The 19007-nt window shown below is 42.3% G+C and overlaps 3 protein-coding genes across 3 annotated transcripts; all 3 read right to left on the bottom strand.

Annotated features, from left to right (window-relative positions):
* Nucleotides 1-766: 766 nt before the first annotated feature.
* Nucleotides 767-2641, bottom strand: LOC147963671 (uncharacterized). The gene is made up of 8 exons (XM_087529658.1): nt 2578-2641; nt 2318-2506; nt 1961-2196; nt 1649-1873; nt 1485-1577; nt 1276-1374; nt 869-1171; nt 767-772 (listed from the first exon to the last, which is right to left on the bottom strand). The coding sequence occupies exons 1-8, from the start codon at nt 2639-2641 to the stop codon at nt 767-769; spliced, it is 1215 nt and encodes a 404-aa protein (XP_087385784.1).
* Nucleotides 2642-8406: 5765 nt separating this feature from the next.
* Nucleotides 8407-9046, bottom strand: LOC125517354 (uncharacterized). The gene is made up of 2 exons (XM_087531135.1): nt 8864-9046; nt 8407-8763 (listed from the first exon to the last, which is right to left on the bottom strand). The coding sequence occupies exons 1-2, from the start codon at nt 9032-9034 to the stop codon at nt 8407-8409; spliced, it is 528 nt and encodes a 175-aa protein (XP_087387261.1). The 5' UTR covers nt 9035-9046.
* A 7156-nt stretch (nt 9047-16202) lies between these two features.
* LOC147963670 (uncharacterized) lies at nt 16203-16890 on the bottom strand. The gene has a single exon (XM_087531136.1). It carries the CDS (start codon nt 16836-16838, stop codon nt 16485-16487), a length of 354 nt encoding a protein of 117 aa, XP_087387262.1. The 5' UTR covers nt 16839-16890; the 3' UTR covers nt 16203-16484.
* Nucleotides 16891-19007: the final 2117 nt, after the last annotated feature.

Here is a 19007-nt window from a genome sequence, read left to right as displayed (position 1 = left end):
CGGAACTCCTTGCACTACTAGGAAAACAGTTTTTAACGACGGTATATGTGATCGTTAATGGTTGGATTGTGGTCGTTAAAGGTCAATAACGACCACAATTTGCTGGTCGTAGTAGGCTTCGTCGTTAAAAGTATAACGACCACGTATCTTTCGTGGTCGTTATTCTTATAACGACGGGATGGTGTGTCGTCGTCGATCCCAAGGCAATAACGACCACTTTTGTCGCCGCTAATAATAGTGGGATGGTGTGTCGATCCCAAGGCAATAACAACCACTTTTGTCGTCGCTAATAATGTTACCATGCTGGCCAAAGTATCATTACCGACCACTCTCTTCACACTTTCATATCCTTCATAACCACTTATATTATAACATTCCTTCAACAATCACTTTATGCAGCATCCAACATTTCAATATTAACATCCACATTAATATAGAAACAAAAGAATCTTAATTGAAAGGATCATAACCTCTTTTATTAATAGAAGTACCAATATTCTGACATATAATTCTGAAACTAAAATATCTTGTAAGAAAATTGAGTCAAAAGCACTCCTTATATATATCACCAATGTATTTGAACATATCTATATAGAAAACGAGACAAGTAGAAAAGATCATATTTATTAGTCTTCAATAGAGGGACGCCATGGTTGTTTGAATGGATATCATTCTTCACCAGCGATTACAATGCCTCCTTATGCTTATATATATATATATATATATATATATATATATATATATATATATATATTCTGGTGGACCATCAGTCCTACAAAATGTTGATTAGTTTATGAAAGTCAGTCCATGTAAATAAATGGCATCAAAGTATAATGACAAATAAAACCAATGTGTGAGAACAACTTACTTGATCATGTTGGCGTTCATGAGAACTATCAGTTAGAGATCTACCAGATAGAAGACGTTTAATTTCTGATACTTCTTGCGCCATGCCATTGACTTTTTCTTCGAGTACTTGTTTCGCTTGCTCAGAAGCTTGAAGTTGAGAAACTAATTCAACCTTACTTAATGCTGGTCCTCGCAAATCTCTTGCTCTAATTCCACCACCAAATCCAACTACGCGATCACGCCGCTTAGATGTGTCACATTTCTGCATGACTTCATCATTTGAAAGACCAGGATTCAACTGAACTATGGTCTTAATTTGTGCCTGAAGTGCCAACAGTAAGTTATTTGCATAAACTTCTATCTCTAAGTAGGAATTGTACACGTGCTGTTCATTATGGAAGTTATGAACGTTAAATTAAGTCTTACATGTTTGGCAGAGGTTGTAGAATCAGGGAAGTCTGTACCCTTCTTGTGTGTCTCTGAAAATAGTTTATCCATACTCGGTGGCTTGTTTTCCTTTCCTCCCTGTTCCAACATAGGCAAGTGACTATTATTAGTTGAAACAAAATGGCAAGACAACTCAAACTGATCTTATATTATTGGAAATGAAAAACAAGAGAAGTGAAAGCATGTACCATGTCCCAAATTATCTGTCTAAAGGGTTTACTGCCAGATCGGTGAAGCATTTTGAGGTTAGCTCTGTTTTGGGTGTTTCTCTTGCTCTTTTTCTGTAGTTAAAGAGGAATATATTGTCAGCTGCACAAATGGTTGAAAATTAAGAGGCAACATGAGAACATACCAGAAACTCCTTGCTGAAAAAATGCTCCTTGACAAGCCATTCCCAGTCATCCTTTGGAATATCTTTAGGTACCTTTTTCATAGCCTCCTGCATAGTCTTCTTGGGTTTCACAAAATGCCGGTGCAAGTCTCCACGCCAGTTGATCCAAAGTTTCTTGACATGGTCTAATATCTCATCTTTGTACACATCTATTGCAATGTTGTCGTCAATATTTTCGAACTTGTCCTAAGTAGTTGTTCATAAAACAGAGTCTCATAAATACATCAGTACAGAAATTCAGATTATAATGCTAGAACTTTTAACCAAACATACCTTAATTGCATCAAATATATGTTTCCGAGCTGCATCAGTAATATTGGACCATTCATTTACCCTCATCGGGGTAATTCTAGGATTACGGACGATTCTACCCAAGTGTCGTGCAAAACTTTTGGAAAGCGCACGGTTATTGTAAAACTGGACTTTAATTTTTTGGGACTCCATGAGATCAGCTACTTCCTTGCATTTATTTTTCCCACGGACCCTGCGCTTTTCACCTGTTTGAGGTCCTGCACCATTGGAAAGAAATATGTTAATCAAGTACAAAAAAAGAAAAACATTCAAGCTACAATTTATATTGAAGCAATCCGACTGAAGTATGAACTAATCAAGTTGCATTGCTGAGCTTACTAGTCTTGGACTTAGCTGTAAGGCCATGGTTACCCTGCACTTCTTCATTTTCCAGATTTTCATCAACTAATTCAGTTGCATTGTTGTGCTTACTGGTCTTTGAGCTACCTGCAAAGCCATGGCTATCCTGGGATTCTTCGCTTTCCAGATTTTCATTACCCATTAATTCATCTGCACCATTTGCACCATCTAAAAAATATACAACCAATCGGTCTGCATGGTGGACGAAGGAAAAATGAAAAAATTGAAGTTTTTCATACCATGAAAATCATCCATATCATTTCCCATGTCACCATCATTGTTGGTATCAGCTTCATCACTCATAGCTGCAATATATTGTGAGTTACTTGAAGACAATAAAGCGTAGAAACAATTCTTGGTACAATATATGGTACTTAGAAACTCACTTCCGGAATCATCAGCATCCCAATTTGTAGTAAACAAGATTGGTGTATTTGTTGCCGCATCATTTCCATCTATGAAAACAAGCAACCACATTATATCATCCTTTAGTAGATAGCTTGAATAATATTTTTATGTTTCTGTAGTACCTTCTGCAGCTAACTCATACTTTTTCCACAGTTCCTCATCTTGCAAATGAGGCTTGTGAGTAACCCTTTTTCTGCTGAAATCTGCTATTTGACTTGATTTCTCTGGCAAGGTGCGCCTAGCAATACTCTGGTGTACCAGTCCAGACTTATTCAACTGTGAGGAGCATCTTTCCCGAGCTAATGCTGTCAAGTTTCCATACCTGTGCTGACTCATTGTGATACCCTATGCATATAGCGTTAGTTTGAAGTGTGCACAAAGGCTATACAAAGTAAAAATGAATTAAATAAGTGAATATTGATATACTAAAAATGAATTATTGAATGCTAAATCAAATTAAGTAAGTACAGAACTACTTGTGTCACTGTTTATTAATAAGGTGAAAGCAAAAATATGAAGCAAATCGATTACTACAGATTAAGAGTTGCATAAACTAGTGTCATCATGTTGTTCTCTTTCTACGTGATGTTCATGTCGAATTTTGAAGCAAGTCGTCTTCATCGCCATTGTGAGGTTCAGCTTCAGAGGCTTCATCATCAGACTGTCCATGTGGTACACTATAAGCATGACGTGATGGATTTTTCACGACTGCGTGCCATCCTTTTATAAGATTGTCCTTGACAAAAAATACTTGAGAGACTTGGCTAGCCAGAACGAAAGGCTCATCTGTGAGAAGCAAACGGTGCAGGTTAAGACTAACAATTCCATGCTTGTTGTCTTTCTTCATCCCATGCTCTTTGTCAAATACGTCAATCCAGTTGCAACGGAATAATGTCACACGCCTTCCACCTAAGTATTGCAGTTCGACTATCTCTGTCAATATGCCATAATATTCTACTGTATTACCATTATCCCCTTGTTCTGAAAGTACAGCCACCCCACTGTTCTGTGTGCAGAGGTGTCTATCTCGACTTTGAACACGATATCTGAATCCATTCATGTCATAGCCAGTAAAACATGTTACATTTTCCAATGGACCACGTGATAGTGCCAAAAGGTCTTCGGTGAGCTCACTCTTATCATGTTCGTGCAAGCTGGCTACCTATGCAGTGAAAAATAGCTATGTTAAAATCTTCACACAGAAATACTGAAATGTACGTGCATATGTATGTACATACAGACTTTATTCTGGAATCTTTACCTTCTCTTTGAACCACTGATTGAACTTCTGGTTCCACATGGTGGTAAATGGTTGTAGTGAACATCCATCTTGACTACTGGAGTACTCACTACAATAATAGAAAGCTTAATTGATATGGGCATGCAAAAATTAGTTGACTAAGTACTTAATAAGTGAACCGAATAATCAATAACTGATATATGGTTGAACTTCATCACAATTTCTCAAAACATAAATATGAGCTTGCTCTGCTTCAAGAAGATTAAGATCTCTAGGTTTACGACCACCGGATGGCCTTCCATCCGGATTGAATATTGACAAATAATAGTTGTCATCCCCTGGTGCATCATTGATTCTGCCTGGTCGATTATGCTTTGTCTCGACATCATCCAAATACCTAGAGCACAATGTAATGAACTCTTCTGCAATGTATCCCTCTGCAATGGAAGCCTTAGGTCGTGCCAAATTTCGCACTAGCGATTTCAGACACTTTATTTGTCTCTCAAAGAGATACATCCACCGATATATTGTAGGTCCACCAACAAGAGCCTCATTAGCCAAATGAACAGGAAGATGCATCATGACATCAAAAAAGGACGGTGGGAATTCCTTTTCAAGCTTACATAGTGTCACAGGTATTTGGGCCTGCATTTCATTAAGTTCTTCTACTGAAAGTGATTTGGAGTTTAATTTGCAAAAGAACTGTGAAAGCTCAACCAGAGGGTCATAAATATTCTGGGGAACAAGTCCACGCAGTGCAAGAGGAAGTAAATGATTTAGTATAACATGGCAGTCGTGGCTCTTCAGTCCTGAATTTTTTTTCTCTTTCATATTAGTGCAGCGGCCAAGGTTTGAACAAAATCCATCTGGAACTTCAAGGTCCTTAAAAAACCGAAGGAACAAAATCTTATTGGGTGGAAGCAAAGTGAAAGGCGCAGATGGAAAAGTAGGCTTGTCCCCTTCCTTGTCCGGATGCATACCTGGCCTTATTTTCATTAGTTGCAAATCACGCCGAGAATTTATGTTATCCTTCGTTTTTCCTTTGACATCCATAATTTTTGCCATGATGCTATCACATATATTCTTTTCTATATGCATGACATCAAGGTTATGGCGCAACAAAAGAGTTTTGAAATATGGCAAATTACAAAATATACTTCTTTTGTTCCAGCTATCTCCTCTCTCATCATGGGACACCTTTGTCTTCTTACTTGCATCTTTAGACAAGATAATCCCCTCTAGATCAGCCACTTGGTCCATCACATTTTGTCCTGTTAAGGGTGTTGGTGGTTCTCTGGTTTCTATGGTACCATCAAAAGATTTTTTTATCTTTCCTCCACCTATGGTTTTTATGAAGAAAGCGTCGATGACCCATGTAACAGAACTTCCCACCTTTTTTAAGCCTTAATGAACAAGTCCCACTGTGGCATACCGGACAAGCCAATTTTCCTTTTGTGCTATATCCAGAGAGGTTGGCATAACCAGGGAAGTCATGGACCATCCACAGAAGTGCTGCACACAGTGTGAAACTTGTTTTCGTTGATGCATCATAAGTGTCAACACCCTCGTTCCATAGTTCAATAAGTTCCTCTACAAGTGGTTGCAGATAAATATCAATTGCATCACCAGGACCATCAGGCCCTGGAATCAACATGGACAACATCACATTTTCTTGTTTCATGCACATCCATGGCGGCAAATTTAGGGGAACAAGGAATACGGGCCAGATGCTATGAGATGTTCGCATTGTTTTATATGGTTGGAAACCATCAGAAGAGAGACAAAACCTAATATTGCGAATTTCTTTTGCAAATGGGATGTTTTTTGCATCAAAATATTTCCAAGCTTTCGAGTCAGCAGGGCATCTAATGACACCATCATCTACCCTGCCCTCCGCATGCCACCTAAAGGATTCTGCAGTTTTGTGGCACATGAACATCCTTTGCAGCCTTGGCTTTAAGGGAAAATACCGCATTGTTTTTTGTGGAATCTTCTTCCCTTTTGCCGAGTGCATAGTGGTGCCTGTGCGCTTGTCTTCTTTCCATCTAGATGCTCCACACACCTTGCACGACTCCGCATTTATATCTTCTTTCCAGTAGAGCATGCAATGATTCGTGCAAGCATCAATTTTCCTATAACTCAGTCCTAGTTCCTGAATAGTTTTTTTTGCTTCATAATAAGAATTTGGCAAAGTAGAGTTCTGTGGTAGGAAAGCCTTCCGCAGATATTCCAACAACATGGTGAAGGACTTGTTGCTCCACTTTCCCAAATTCTTAATGTGAAGCAAGTTAACTAGTGCAGATAATTTAGTGGTACTACAACCTTCATAAAGTGGCTGGTTGTAGTTGTCAAGCAATTTATAAAACTTTGCTGCTTCATTATTTGGTTCCTCTTCGTTAGATGGTGGTGTCGTTGTTTGCTCAGTTGGATTATTATTTTGAGGAAACAGATCATGCAACAAATCTTGCATTGGATCATATCCATCTGCATTCTCTTCTTGCATTTCTTCATCACCTTGACCTTCAGAAACTGTTTGAGGTTCCCTCGCAACTTCACCATGATGGTACCAAAAGGTATAATTTCTCAGAATTCCATACACTTTCAGGTGAGAAGAAACCAATGCACGAGGATGAGAGTATGTGTTGCAGCATTTGATGCATGGACATCGAATTTCATTCTCCCTGCCTGCGTGGCTGAATGCATAGTCAAGGAAATTCTCTACCCCTTCTAAGTATTCATCATCTAATCGCTCATCCACTAGTCTCATCCATATCTTACTTGGAGTCATCTCCTAATATATATTACTGTTTTAGTACGTAGTTATCCTGCATTTATGTTATTCGATGTAAGACATATCAAACTATACAATAAATCATATTATGTATGATCTATAGATGAATGGATTGTACTGAACATGGCATAACAAAATTCTAAATCGTAATAAGCAAACGAATTCTACCTACATATTTTGTAATCAGGATCAGCAACAGTGCATCAAGGTTCCACAAGAGAAAAAACAGAGCAAGGAGGAATATGAAAAAACAGAGCAAGGAGGAATACGAACCAAGATGCAGCGGAGTTGCGTTGGCGAACGGTGATGTGCAGGCGGCAGCGCGGGCGCACCGGGGTCGAGGCTAACCAGCGACATGGAGGCGGCAGCCCGGGCGCGCCGGGGGTCCAGGCGACCGGCGATGTGCTGGCGGCAGCGCGGGCGTACCGGGTCCAGGCGACCGGCGATGTGCAGGCGGCAGCGCGGGCGTACCGGGTCGAGGCTACCGGCGACGTGCAGGTAGCATCGCGTATGCGCCGGAGTCGAGGTGACTGGCGAGGTGCGACCTGCAGCGTGGAGAGGCATAGAACACAAGGGAGGAGATGCGATCTATGGACTATGGAGGTGTCGAATTGAGCAGGGCAGGGGAGGCGAGGAGAAAGAGGCACGGGGAGATGAGATCCTAACAGATTAAATATTTATTCCCTGTTGCGGAGGGTTATCTAGTCGAAATTGCCAGCAGTTTGCGCCAAAAAAGATTCAGCCGTCCCACTCTCTTTACTCGAGAACCAAAAATCTTTATTTCCTATGTTTGTGCTGCAAAACCTGAGGATTAGGTCTTAAAAAACCCCCTGAGGATTTCAACTTTCGAAAGGCACGGTGGACTCTACCTCCCTGTATTTGCAGTTGCAGCTATACTTTTTGAAACCAATTGAATCAAGCACAAATTATGTTCATAGGTTGAAAATAAAGAACGCAGGCGTGGTGGTTTCAGTGTACTTTGAGTCTTTGACACACACGAAACAGGGGGAAAACTGACTGGTTGAGTTTTAGATAGAGAAGCACACAATTTTGACACAATGGATTCCTTTTCTCTTACATCGACTATGCCAAGCAATGAATGGTACAACTCCTATTTTTATAAGTTTCTCAGCACTGCAAGCAACCGACTTGCTTTTGCTGCAACAAATGCAAGCAAAATACTGAAATTAGCTTCGCCAACATGTACACGCAGGGCACACCTGCACTTAACTTGCAGTAAGTTGCAGCCGATCTGCCACAATCACTTCACATTGCGATAGGAATTGTTTGACTACAATCAGGTTTAAGCTACACATGATGATGCTTTGGCGTCCAAAGTGCCTGATGATCTGAAGGTACTGCTGCAGATCACATTCATTGGAAGGTACCTTCAAAATACAGTGCCTATTTCTAAGCCCATTCATATGTCCGTACTGTATAATACAATGTCAGGGAATATGAAGATCCATTTACGGATAGGAAAATATTTAAAAGTCAGTCGCTTGTTCATAGCCTGACATATGAATGACAAGAACAAATGTTACAAATAAAAGGCACTAATCTTGAATTCTGCTGCCGATGAGCCAAACTGAAAAACTAACAATAATATTGTTCTCTAGCAAACAATATTTATTTTTCCACCATCTTGTAGTAGTCAGGAATATAAATTCGCAAAAAGTCTCTACGTATTTTGTTCAGATTACTCTTATGCCTAGATGCATTCCTGGCTCTTGCTTCCCTCCTCAATGCAGCATCACTAGCACGTCTTTCATTAAATTCCTTCCGGACCTTCTGGTATACTTCATCTTGCTTGTCTTCTTCCTCGGAGTCTTCGACAACTTGCCTACGCAGGTACTCAATAGAGTCTTCATCGACATCGGTTATTGAGACATCGCTGCTCCGTTCTTCATCAGGAGACTCTTCTACCTCCTGATTAATTGTATCTGGAACAAACTCATCCATGTTGTCTCCTTGCACGTTCTTGTTCTTCGAATCAGGAGCAAAATCAACAATCAATTCTTCTTTTACCTCAGGATATATTGAACTATATTGAATCTAGAGAAGAATTAATGATTAAGTCATGTACCTCTTCATCCGTAGTATGGTGAGCAAACTCAACCATGGAATCTGCTTGCTCCATCAAGTGCATCTCTACCGAGCATTTTGGGGAGGAATCGCGGTGGCCGGGGGAATTTTGTGGTTCAGCAGAGGCGCCGGACGGAGATGCAGGGGCATGAACGACCATGCAGACTTCCATCGGGATGTTGTGCAAAAATGTGGATCGGGAGGACTAACTAATAGGATTAGCAGCAGATTAGATTAGTTTTTTTTTTGCGGGGAGCAGATTAGATTAGTTGGGGCTGGAGAGATTTAGCGCCAATATTTTGAGAACCCGCCAACATTAGTTGGGATGTAGCGGGGGAGAGATAACGGAGAGTAGAGTTTTTTTTTCTTTTTCTTTTTGAGCGCAAGGAGAGTAAGTTTGTTAAGAGTTGTACGTACATGCAAACCATATCACAACAGTAACGACCGGTCATGTAGCGACGGGCAGACCTGTGGTTGTTGAACGTATTACGTAGATAGGTTTCCACCACGCGGGGAGTCCACTCGGGGGTTCAACGACCAAGAGTTTTTGGGCACCATCGTTAATGCTAGTTTTTGTAGTAGTGTTGATGCGAGTAGCCTCATTGCATTTGGGCAAAAGAGTAATGTGAGCAGAATTCAACATGTGACCTGTGCTGTTTTAGAAAGAAAACCGAATGCGGTTTTCACAAAATGATGTTTATATGGGATGACACGTACCACTGGAAATTGTTGTACATATATTTAATCACTTGCTGTTTAGTAGTAGTAGTAAGGGACAGATTGCTATTTTAAGTGCCTGGAGATGTGAAATGTCTGCCAGGAATGACATCTCCTATAAACTGGATTTGCGTAATTCTCTTTTCCTTTAACAAAATTTGCATCTATTCAGCAGCTTGCTATGATACAGTACTGGGACAGTTGGTCATATTCTTCTTTGAGATATGGTGCTTCGGTGAGTTAAACATACAGACGATGTATACACAGGCCGGCGTGTGTGCTTCAGTGTGGGGTGTGATTAACATACAGGGACATGTTGTGTCGCTCCCGTTGATATGGTTGGGAATGTGGTGAATGAATCTCACACAGTGGAATCTTCTCTTTTGATTTGTCTGGTAGATATTTCAAATTGCCTGTAAGATGTAATTTTTTTACCTGAAATGTGACATAAGAGTATATCTAGTAATTGTGGTGAATGAATCTCACACGGCGAAATTAACTGTAAGTTGCAATTTTTTATACTGATATGTAACTACACTACACATGAATATATCTAGTATTACACAGCTTGCTTACGTATTTTCCTAGCACATCTCTCATTGTGGGTATAACTTGCATATGTCGTTGGCCATTGTCTGATCCAAACTGTATGTAGGTTTGCTTTGTGACAGTTTAATTTCTTAAATTTTGGTAATGGTAGATTAGTAGCACTTCATATTAAATACATGATCGAAATGGTATGACTAAATTCACCATTAATACCGCTTTCATCACAAATTGCACTTTTTACGAACATATTACTTGTAATTAGTAGTGGCCAACATATTGTTTTTATGCTGTGTAGAGTAAGAAATGACATCTGGTTTGGACTAAAGGAAGTCAATCTGTTACTAAGATGATGCACAAACCCGTACTCGAGGCTTCTAGTTGAATGAATTGAATGAAATATGATTCGTCGCTAACTTGGTAACGTGCATTTTTACCGTATCTTGTGAGCTAGGAACCTGATGCTTCTGTTCGTCCAGATGCAGAGGCCGGGGGTATTCCTCCTTTTCGAAAAAAAACCTGATGCTTCTGCTTTCCTACTCCATAAATGCAGGCCCATTGATCATTTATCCTCTATTGGAACCAGATGTCGCAAAAAATTGCCTATTGATAGAAGTTGAAGGTGTGCCTCAAATTACCTGTTGTTATCTCTTTCTAATGTTGGTTTCTGTAATAATCCCGAGGTGATTTCACTTTGGATTTTTTTTTTTGCCAAGAAATTGCATTGGAGTTTTTTTTTGAGGAATCACATCGGAGCTTTTCGCACAATTTTTAAGATGAGTTAGCTAGTGTTTACTGTTTGAGCCGTACAAAATCTTCAGATTTAAATTCAATAATTTTCCTTGAATGCCTTGTACAAACTGGTTTGCCTGATGCTATGATTTCCCTGCAGGAATCTAGATTACGTCTAGTGGTGAGATGCAGAAGTGGCTTGTTCGGTTGCTTCGGTTAGTTAGTACCTTCCAATTGATCTTGCTTGCTTGCATTATGTATGTCTCCATCTTTTTTTATCTTGCTTGCTTGCATTATGTTGTGTTCATCTTTTCACTGTTTTCTTTTGATTGTGTTCCATGTTGTATTAAGTGGGGATTATTCTGCGCAAGATTTCTAATTATGCCCCATTTCGTGTGTTTGTTCTTGGTGAATGATTATCTGGTTCTCACTGATGAATTTTGATTATTTTACTTACGTTTACATTACGTCAAGGCTTGGGTGAGTGTGTTAACGTTTGCATCTTTTACGTGTTAACCTCTCGCAAAAGGAAGATAAAATATTTTGCTGTTGCCATCTGGACAAATGAAGGTAAAACGGTACACGAGTCAAAGGATTTGCCACTTTATTTTAAGATTGCAAATTTTCTCACAAGTCATGCACCAAAGCGAAACACATTTTATTGGCTGGTGCAGAAATCAGAGCCATTTTATTGACTGATTGTGATCCCATGACCGACCGGCTCTTGGCTCTTCAAGCTTAGTTGGCGCCCAAGCACCAATGCTTACAAGCCTCAGCATCTGCAAAAAGGCCAAGATCATCAGAACAGATGATTCCTTTTCCCTTTGTGAAAAGAAAACATATTCTATCAATGTAAGGCAGACAAGGTGGTTCGTGTCTTACTGGCCAACGGCGCCGGCAGGTCACAGATGGAGTCCGAGTCGCAGGCGTCGAAGCAGACGAGTATCCCATCGAAGGTGTGGCCTGGGCCGCTCAAGGGGCAGCCAGTGGCGCACTTGGCCTTGCAGAATCACGACGGGGTGATGTCCTTGCACCCAGGGTAGCACTGGCGATAGCACTCGCAGTCGACGTCGGACAGCGGCCCCTGCTTGGATGGCTTCTGGTGGGATGGCTTTGGCAGCGTGAGGAGGAGGAGCATGCACAGGGCGGCCACGGCGGCCGCTCTCTTCTTCGCCTCCATCTCCTTGGCCTCACAATCGTACTGGAGAAGAGATGGCTCTGCCATTCAGCTTGAGTGAGGGTCCTCAGAGGCCGGGGGTCATCCTCCTTTTCTAAAAAAAAAGCTAGAGTGAGGGTCCTTATATATTGGAGTTCCAAGGGCAATATTGACATTTGACCCAGATAATTTGTAAAGGAGCCGATAGTATTTCACTATTTTCCAGCAAATCAAATGACCATGATTTCAAGTTGGAGTGTCTTGTAGCCAATTTTGCCATGGTACTCCTTTTCTGAAAGAAATGGGACTTTGCATGGATCTTATATATACAGTCACTTATTAGACCCCGGCCTTAGTGGTAGTGCTGCACCTGAAAATAAGCATGGATCTTAAACTGGTTGGACAAGGCACATGCTGCTCACCTTAAAACCGCGTGTGTTGATATAGAAAGAAAACAGAATGCAGTTCTGAACTTCTAATACAACGTTGTTTATATATGGGACGGCATACCAGCATGCAAGCTGTTTAATCACCTCTGCTTAACTATACAGCTGCATGCAGGGAGGTCAATCAAAATTCTTTAGCATGGCAAGTTACAAGCTTCCCAATGTAATTCCAATGGAATATATAGTTCGTCCCAGGAACTATAATTTTTATTATAGTTGCAACGGAATATATGATGCTGCTCATCCTTTTTTCCCCCACACAAGCCTTTGTGAAGCTGCCTGTGCTGATGTCAACAGAACACAGAATCAGTTTCCATATAACTCCGTTTATACGGGTTGACACACACCAGTAAAAAAAATACTCTATACATGGATTTATGCTTTCTAAGGTATCTTATGAGCTAGAAACCAAAAATGTTTATGCTTTCCTACTCCATGAATCATATGCCCATTGATCTTTTAGCCTGTATTGGAACCAGATATTTCCAAAAACTGCGAAATGATAGAAGTTGAAAGTGTGCCTCAAATTACATGTTGTTCTCTGTTTCTAATGTTGGTTTTCTCTAATAATTCTGAGGTGATTTCACATCGGAGTTTTTTCTATTGAAACCATGTTGGAGTTTTTTTAATTTATAATTCATGTTGGAGCTTTTGGCATGAATTTCAAGATGTATTAGCTAATATTTATTGTTTGAGCCATACAAAATCTCCAGATATAACTTTTAACAGCTTTTCATGAATGTCTTGAACAAATTGCTTTGGCTGATTCCATAACTGCACTTGCTTCGGTTATGATCTTGCTTGCTTGCATTATGTATATGTTTATATATTCACTGTTTTGATTGTGTTCACTGTTTGATGTTGTATGAGGTTGGGAGTATTCTGTGGCAGATTTCTACATACTACCTCTATACCTAAATATAAGATCTTTTTGAAGGCTAAACTAGCCTACAAAAACGTCTTATATTTTGATACGGAGGGAGTATGTCCCATTTTGTTTGTTTGTTCTTGGTGAATGTTTATCTGGTTCCCACTGAAAATTTTCTATTAGTTTGTTTTTTCCTTTTGAGATTTACGCTAGGCTTTTGAGCATTTGATTAGTTTGCTAATGTTTGATTTAAGCCTTTATGTCACTTATTCCTTGCAAAAAGAAGGTAAACAATATAAATCTTGCTATCTGGAGAGACGAAGGTAAAATCAAAGCCAAATCAAACTGAGCAGGGATATGCGACATGCATCGATAACCGTCTTTATTACAAGCGGTGCACCGAAGAGAAACACGTTTTATTGATTAGTGTAGCAATCACAGCCGCTTGACATCATATGATTATGATGCCATGATCGACCCGCTCTTAGCTCTCTAAGGTTACTTGGCATCACCATGGGCGCTCCACATCAAGATGCAAATCAAATGACCACAATTTCAGGTTGACTCCTGTAACAAAATTTTCAATGGTACTCTTTTTCTGAAAGAAATGGGACTTTGCCTACTGTCACTTACTAGCCCCCAGTGGTGCTCCTGAAAATAACCTTGGATCTTAAACTGGTAAGACAAGACACATGCTGCTGAAATTCGAGTTATGGAGCTGCATGTGTTGATATGGAAAGAAAACTGATTGCAGTTCTGGTACACTAGCTGTAGTTTATGTATGGGATGGCATACCAGAGCAAGTGGCAGCTGCATGCATTAAAATGGTATAGTTCATGCCATAAAAATTCTTCTATTCACTGTTCAGATGTTACACAAAGAAACGACGTCTGAAATCCCGGCATATGTTACACAAACCCTTGTCACAAATCATCTAAATTGCGTGCCCTCTGAAAAAATGAGCCTCCTGCCGACACAAACAATTGAACTGAAGTATATTTAATCCTAGCAAAAAAAACCTGTAGCACTTTTCAGACGAAATGGAAATTTGCCTAGAAAAGGAGAGAATCTGCTTCCACCCGTGGACACTAGAAAAATTAGCCTCCTTGTGGCACAAGATTGCTCGACCTCTTGTGATGGTAAACGGTGAAAGCACTACTACCACTGCTAGGAACGACCCAGTGTTCCAATCAAATCAAATACTAGCTTCCATGACAACTGGAAATTGGTTTGATTATTTGATTATTTCTATCTGGTGGGGAGAACTCTGCGTCTAATTTCTGCTTATGTCACATTTTCTGTCTTTGTTCTTGATGAAATTCTGTGGGGGAGAATTCTACTAATGAATGAATGTTGATTTGTTTTGTGTTCATTGAGATTAACAGAAAGCATGGACGAGTTTGCTGATTAACGTTTGAATTCCTCTTAAGAAATGAAATGTGTCACTTATTCCGCGGAAAAGAAAGCTGCGGCTGCTGCGGGAGGCCGCTCCTCTCGCCCGCTCCTCCCTAGGGTTTCCCGCGCCGCCGCCGGCCCCCGCCGCCGCTTGCCCTCCCCCGCCCCCACCCGCTCCTCCTCCCCTCCCTCCCACCCTCCCTCCCCTGTAACCCCCGCGTCCCCCCCCCTCCCGAGCAGGGCGACCGGGGGCCTCGTCCCATCTCTCCTCCATGCTCCCCTTGCTCCTCCCTCCCCCCGCCGCCGCCGGGCCTTGCCCGCGTGGTGCTGCCGGCGGCGGCGGGCCTGTCCTTCCCCGCGCGCTGTCCCTCCTGCTCGGGCGTGGTGGCCGGTGGCGGTGCCCTCGGCCGGCGGCGGTGTGGCAAGACGGCGGTGCTGCTGCTTGCCACGGTGGCCCTCGACGCGGCGGCATAGCCGTTGGTTGTGGGGCGGCACGGTGGCGCTGTTGGCCGGCGGCGCCCACCAAGCCCAGATCTGGGCCTGTTTGGGCCCCGTCTGGGTTGGGTCGGGCCGGTGGCACGACGCTCGGCGGCGGCGCTTCCTGGTGGCAGTGGCGAGACGGCGGCGGTCTACAGGCAGCGAGTTCTTCGTTGGTCGGCGTCTTGCAGCGTGGTGACAGGGATTGTCCGGGTCCATGTGGGCCCGGCAAGTCCTCGTCGCCGCGTCCGGTCGGCTTCGATCTTGCGATGGAGATTGTTCCCTCCCACCAGTCGAGTAGTGCCCGCTCTCGTAGCCGTTGTCTCCTATCCCTCTCTAGGCCTCGTGTTGGCAGCTCCAGAGAGACGGCGAGGGTGGTCCGGTAACCGTGGTGGCACATGCTGGTGGGCGGCTGCGTGGGTGGTGCACTACGAAGTGTCTCGAGTGGTGGTGGTGGTTGTGGATTGGGAGAAATCCATGTCGGCTTGTCGACACCGATGTGATGATGCTTGCGGGCGCCGTCAGACCTTCCTGAGGGGCATCGGGTATATCCCTTCCCCACTATCCCTCGCGTACCAGGGAAACCCTAGAACTTGTTCGGGCAACAGCGACGGCATCGTCGCATTCCTTCTTGAAGGTGTTGCTTGGTGCCCGACGCTTCGGGATGCTGGAAGCGTGGTGGTACTTCTTCGGAGGGTGCAGCGGTTGCCGGTCTTCTTTTATTCGTTGATCTGCTGGTGTCGGCATTTATTTCTCTTTTTTCTTCTTGTTTTTCTTTTGAGCTTTTCTGTGCTGCGGCCCCAGCAAGCTGGATGTATCGGGTGTTTGCTTTATAATATAAAGCGGGGGAAAACCCTCTTTCTCAAAGAAAGCTGCTAGTTTTGTTCTTGCGATCAAGTAGGGGAAGGTAAAATCAAAGCCAAATCAAAACTAGCAGGGATTTTCCATATGCATCAATAAAGCTAATTTACTTTTGACTTTTAGATACACAAACATTCTTACAAGTGGTGCACCGAAGTGAAACACATTTTATTGATTGGTGCAGCAATCCCAACTGCTTGACATCATACCATCCCATGACCGACCGGCTCTTCGAATCTTCATTACTTATTTAAAGATGCACAAGCTCTACAAATCTTTGTTAGTTGGCGTGTCCATGGCCACCCCACCTCTTTTTGCACTCATTGTTACAAGCCACAACGTCAGCTCGATCTACAAAACAACAATGCAAGCACAAGAGGTCATCGGAACAACAGAACAGATGATCCTTCTTTCCTTTGCGTCATCAGAACAATGGAACGAGCACATGTTCCGTCAGTGTCCATGCATGAGAACTCATCCACAAAAGGAGCAAACGCAGTGTCGTCTTACCGATGGGGGCCGTTGACAGGCCGCAGACGGGGTCCATGCTGCAGGCGGTCATGCAGGAGCCAACCTTGTCGTCGCCGTTAGCGCCGCCGCAGCCGCCGGCGCACTCGACCTTGCAGACCCGCGGCCAGGTGATGTCCTTGCACCCAGCGTAGCACTGCCGGTAGCACTCGCAGACGGTGTCGGAAAGCTGCTGATGGGATGGCTTTGCCAGCATGAGGAGGAGCATGCACATGGCGGCAACAGCGGCCGCTCTTCTCCCCTCCTCCATCGATCTCCTTCTTCCTCGTACAAGAGAAGAGAAGAGAAGTGCAGTGGTGAGTGGTGGCCTTGTATGTGCAGTCTTACAGAGTGTGGGCTCCTCTTATATACCAATATTTCAGTATTTTATCCAGCAAATCAAATGGCCATACTTTTAAGTTGGAGTGTCCTGCGTGGTATTCATTTTCTCAGCGAAGTGGGGAAATAACATTGGATCATAAACGGGTTAGACAAATGCACGCCGCTCATCTTTCTTTTCCCCAGACAAAACCTTTTTGAAGCTGCCTGTGCTGATGTAGAAACAAAACCGAATGCAGCTTCCATACAATGTTGTTTATATGGATGGCACATACCAGTGATTTTTTTGTATATATGCTTTTTTCTAGAAAACTTCCGATCTAGTCATTGTCAAGGTAGTACAAAAAACACCATAAGTAAAACCGTAGACCATCTAGAAGCGACTACAAACACTGGAGCGATCCAAAGGCGTGCTGCCGCCATCGCCCCTCCCTCATCGGAGCCGGGCAAACATTGTTGTGGTAGACAGTCAAAAAGTCGTCGTGCTAAGGCCTCATACGACCAGCACACCAGAAAAGCAACCGCTGTCGATGGAGAGAAGCGTAGATCAGAATGAATCAACCTGCAGACACACAGACATAACGTACGAAGACTCGATTCAAGCGGATCCACCGAAGAAAACACCGACCGGATCCAACGAGATCCAACGGAGACACACCTCCACACACCATCCGATGACGCTAGAAGCATCATCGGGGCGGGGGCTAGACCGGGAGAATGTTATTCCATCTTCAAGAAGCCGCCGCCGCTTCGTCTTTCCGAACATGGCACAAACCCTAAAAAAACTAAAAAGCACTTAAAAACAGAGCCCTCTCGTTGGCGAGGGCTAGGATCCACCGTGCTTCTATAATCAAAGGACCATATGAGACGAGACGGATTGGCGACAGCGCTGGCGAGGGGCAGGAAAACCGCTTTGGTCAGAGGAGGCAGGTATTCAATTTCCCTTGTTGCACTTTCGCGTCGAGAATGACGGTAGTTGAATCGCCAATTGAACGAACAATGAAAAGACTCGTTCAAAAAATAAAGAGCATTGTGTATATATGCTTAATCACTTGTTGTCTACTAGTAGTAAGGGCAACGGGAGAGGATTTGAAGCACTCAGGTGCTCCACCCCCCATATGTGTATTAATTATAAAACAAACCAATTTTTTAATTTAAAATTTTGGAATATCAACCCAGGGTGCCCAATTTACTCCCTTGTGAAGTTTCGTCAAAAGAATATCAGGAAATATATTCTCAGTAAAAAGACAAAAAAAAATCTTATGTATAGAGAAAATTGTTTCGTTGGATCGTATGTCAGACCGTATTTTCTTCGTCATGGATACGTTTTCTCATATTTTTTCACGAAACATCACGCACGAGTAGATTGGGCACCATGTTTGATATCCCCAAAATTCAGTTTTAAAAAAATCATGGAATTTTTAAATTTCAATATTCAATTTGGGGGGGGGGGGGGGGGGGGGGGTTGGAGCACCCAGGAGCTCCTGTGTATTTTCCTAAGGGAAAATTGCTACTTTAAGTGCCTGCATATGCGAAGTATCTGCCTGGAAAGACATCTCCTATAAATTGAATTTGCAACTATACCTTTTTATTTAAAACAAATTTTGCATATACTCAGTGGAAATGCTACTTTTCTTATTCATTTTTCAGATATGATTAATGCTTTGGCGAGTTGGCTAATGTTTGAATTTGAATTCTTTGATGACTACATTTAAAAAAAAAATCTTCGATGAGTTGGACGTATAGATGATGATATATGGGCATGTGTCCTTCACTGTGTCGGGTATTTCATTATCGTGGTCCCTAAAAATCTACAAAAGGGGACATGATGTGTTGCTCCTCTCAACATGCTCATGGATGGGGTGAATGAATGTCGCACGGTAGAATTTTCTCTTTTAATTGGTTATTAGGTACATATGTGAAACTGCTTGTAGGATGTAAATGTATTTTTCTTATTGAAATGTAACTGCACCTACGAATCTATTATTTAGGATTTTTTTTTCTATTTCCTGCTTATTGCGAGGAATATGGAATTGCCACGTTTCTGCTTCAATTTATAAAAGTATACTCAATGGATGTAAATTATTTGTGTGTTTGTTCG

Source organism: Triticum urartu, chromosome 6A (assembly GCF_056163025.1).
Source record: "Triticum urartu cultivar PI428250 chromosome 6A, HENAU_Tu73, whole genome shotgun sequence".
Classification (NCBI taxonomy): domain Eukaryota; kingdom Viridiplantae; phylum Streptophyta; class Magnoliopsida; order Poales; family Poaceae; genus Triticum; species Triticum urartu.
Note: the sequence above shows the minus strand (reverse complement) of the source record. Positions and strands in the feature narration are given on the sequence as shown.

Coding starts and splice junctions, on each gene's coding strand:
- LOC125517354 (XM_087531135.1), bottom strand. CDS start 9,034: ATGGAAGTCTGCATGGTCGTTCATGCCCCTGCATCTCCGTCCGGCGCC. Junction 8,764..8,863: donor ACCATACTACGGATGAAGAG/GTACATGACTTA, acceptor CCTGATTCGAAG/AACAAGAACGTGCAAGGAGA.
- LOC147963670 (XM_087531136.1), bottom strand. CDS start 16,838: ATGGAGGAGGGGAGAAGAGCGGCCGCTGTTGCCGCCATGTGCATGCTC.
- LOC147963671 (XM_087529658.1), bottom strand. CDS start 2,641: ATGAGTGATGAAGCTGATACCAACAATGATGGTGACATGGGAAATGAT. Junction 2,507..2,577: donor TGATATGGATGATTTTCATG/GTATGAAAAACT, acceptor TATATTTTTTAG/ATGGTGCAAATGGTGCAGAT. Junction 2,197..2,317: donor TACAGCTAAGTCCAAGACTA/GTAAGCTCAGCA, acceptor CCAATGGTGCAG/GACCTCAAACAGGTGAAAAG.